Genomic DNA, 2,916 nt, shown 5'->3' with positions numbered 1-2,916 from the left:
AGAGGCGCTGGTAAAAAAAAATGCTGAAATGCAGACACACTGCGTTTTAACTGTACCCTAACGAGTACTAAAACACCCTTTTCTTTGTTTTCGGTGATTAATAATGGGTCAACTTTAGGCAGGATTGGGTTGCCAATTGGATTTGAATATTTATATTTTGATTTAATTATGACTATATGTTGTAAAATCATGTTTTATTTTTTTATTTTATTAAGATAGAATTTATACTCTAACCTAATCTAAGGGTATGTTTGGTAGACTGTAATAGGCGCTGTAATATAATAGTTATTCCTATGGTTTAGTTATTCTTTAGTTTGGTTATATTTTTATTACAAGGAACAATCATTCCTTATAAATAGCTATTCTTCAAAATGAGGAATAAATATTCCTCTTTAAAAGATAGTATTAGCTATTCCTTAGTAAGTACAATAATTTTAAAACTTAATATATTTCTAAACAAACAAACTTTCCATATACATCTAACAATTATAAAAATAAAAAAATCATAAAAAATAACACATATCTCTCTTAAATTTAAAAATAATAATTTTTAAGAATATATAATTGTATGGGTAAGATATTTCCTAAAATAAATGTTAAGTTTTATTCTAATGTTATAACTCACAAACAAACTAATGAATAGGTTTAGCTATTACATTATAACACATTTTATTATTAATAATAAAGATTACAATTCCTGTTGTAATTTCCATTTAGTGTACCAAATGTACCTTAAGTATATATGTGTGTGAAGTTTCCTCCTGAAGACTTGAATTTCAGCCCTTGCCCCCCACACTCCACAAGCATTTTATACTTGTGGAGTGACCCCGCACCAAGGGTGGGCGGTGGTGTAAAATCAAGTTAGTTCTGTGTGTATATTATGAATATCCCCTAGTACACAATGGATTGTCTGTTGTCACAATTTAATCCTTACATATTCTATAAAAGTAGAGCGGAGGCAGATGTATAGCCAACAAAGCTAAAGCTTTCTTATAACCTTAGTTTTTTCAATACACTTTCTCATAAGACTCTTACTAAATTGCAAAGCCTAGAAGGGCCACCTAGCAAATCATGGCAGAGCAAGTGGAACTTCCACCCTTCAATGCTGGAGGAACAAGCTTCCTAAGAAGTTGCTTCAATGGAATCAATGCTTTGACAGGTTCTTATTTTCTCTTTCTTTAATTTTTTTTTTTTCTTTCTTTCTTAGGGCTAAAGCTATTTTCCTGTTGATGCACGACACAAATTATAACTCACATGGTTTCAAATTTCCAGGGATTGGCCTAATAACAATTCCTTATACACTATCCCAAGCCGGATGGTTAGGCCTCTGCCTCCTTCTTGCAATGGCATTTACTACATGCTATACTGGCTTACTACTTCAACGATGCTTGGAGTCAAATCCATCAATTAAAACCTACCCTGACATAGGCTATCATGCTTTTGGACGTAAAGGAAGAATTATTGTTTCAACTTTCACGTATCTAGAGCTCTATCTAGTCCCAACAGGAATGTTGATACTAGAAGGCGATAATTTGTTCAAGTTATTTCCAAACGTTAGCATGGAAGTAGCAGGACATTACATTGGAGGAAAACAAATTTTTGTAATAGGTTCAGGGCTTGTGATTTTACCTACAATGTGGTTAAAGGACTTGCAGTTGCTTTCATTTATATCAGCGGGTGGTATCTTGTCGTGTGTTATTGTCATCACCTCCATTTTGTGGGTTGGCGCTGTTGATGGAGTTGGGTTCTCTAGCAAAGGAAAGCTATTTGAATTGGCTGGAATTCCAACTGCAATGAGCTTGTATGCCTTTTGCTATGGTGCTCATCCAGTGTTCCCAACCTTATACTCTTCTATGAAAGATAAAAGCCAATTTTCTAAGGTAATTCATGTACATGTGTATTAAAATCTTTACAATTTTCAAATACAAAAAGTTTGATTAGTCAATTTCAATTCAACCCAAATGTAACTAATGGTTGAATTCATTATATAGGTCTTGTTCGTCAGCTTCAGTCTAAGTACTCTCAGCTACATATTAATGGCAGTCCTCGGTTACTTAATGTTTGGCCAGGATGTACAGCCTCAAGTGACATTAAACCTACCCACAAGCCAAGTGAGTTCAAAGATAGCAATATACACGACTTTAGTTGGTCCAATTGCCAAGTATGCTTTAATAATTACGCCTATTGCAAATGCTATTGAAAGTCGCTTACCTCGATACTACAATATCAAGCTCATTTGCATCTTCTTAAGAACACTGTTACTGTTTAGCACAATCATTGTTGCTCTGGTTTTTCCATTTTTCGGGATACTAATGGCGCTTGTTGGGGCGATTCTTAATATCACCGTCTCCATTATTCTTCCATGCCTATGTTTCTTGAAGATTTCTGGAGGTTATCAAAAGTGGGGTTTTGAAGTTTTGATTATTGTGGTAATAATGATTAATGCCGTTTCGATTGGGGTTATAGGCACATATATTTCTCTAAAAAAAATAATAAAAAATCTTTAGGATTTTATTTCTTTCTCAAAAGCTAGGACATGTAATAAGACAAATGATTAGATTCAGGTGACCGAAGAGAGAAAAAAAATCCTCATATTTCTGTAGAGATGGCACACAGCCACTTGTTAGAATTTCTACTTTGTAGTAATATTTTTATTGTCTCGTCTTATTGAAATGTATAAACTATATTTTCATTGTGTCCAACCTTGCTAAGATTCTGGAAACTCTATACATCTGAAAAATGCTCGAAAAAGTTTGGTTAGAACATAGTTTGTAGTCAAATGACTACAACTCTACTTAATATCTTTTTATTAAATGTAAATTTTAACAATTCATCTTTGAATTATATTTTCTTTTTATATCTTCTGTACTTGCAAACTTTTCAAAAAATAAAAAATAAATCAGTATGTCATCAATC

General features: G+C 32.9%; 1 protein-coding gene across 1 annotated transcript; it reads left to right on the top strand.

Annotated features, from left to right (window-relative positions):
• Window positions 1-1,071: 1,071 nt before the first annotated feature.
• On the top strand, window positions 1,072-2,507 carry LOC142612977 (amino acid transporter AVT1I-like). Its single transcript, XM_075785157.1, has 3 exons — window positions 1,072-1,159; window positions 1,273-1,880; window positions 1,992-2,507. Exons 1-3 carry the CDS (start codon window positions 1,072-1,074, stop codon window positions 2,505-2,507), a joined length of 1,212 nt encoding a protein of 403 aa, XP_075641272.1.
• The last annotated feature ends 409 nt before the right edge of the window (window positions 2,508-2,916 follow it).

This window comes from Castanea sativa, chromosome 10 (genome assembly GCF_040712315.1).
Source record: "Castanea sativa cultivar Marrone di Chiusa Pesio chromosome 10, ASM4071231v1".
Classification (NCBI taxonomy): Eukaryota; Viridiplantae; Streptophyta; class Magnoliopsida; order Fagales; family Fagaceae; genus Castanea; species Castanea sativa.
This window is presented reverse-complemented; position numbering and strand designations above follow the sequence as displayed.

Coding starts and splice junctions, on each gene's coding strand:
- LOC142612977 (XM_075785157.1), top strand. CDS start 1,072: ATGGCAGAGCAAGTGGAACTTCCACCCTTCAATGCTGGAGGAACAAGC. Junction 1,160..1,272: donor TGGAATCAATGCTTTGACAG/GTTCTTATTTTC, acceptor TCAAATTTCCAG/GGATTGGCCTAATAACAATT. Junction 1,881..1,991: donor ATAAAAGCCAATTTTCTAAG/GTAATTCATGTA, acceptor TTCATTATATAG/GTCTTGTTCGTCAGCTTCAG.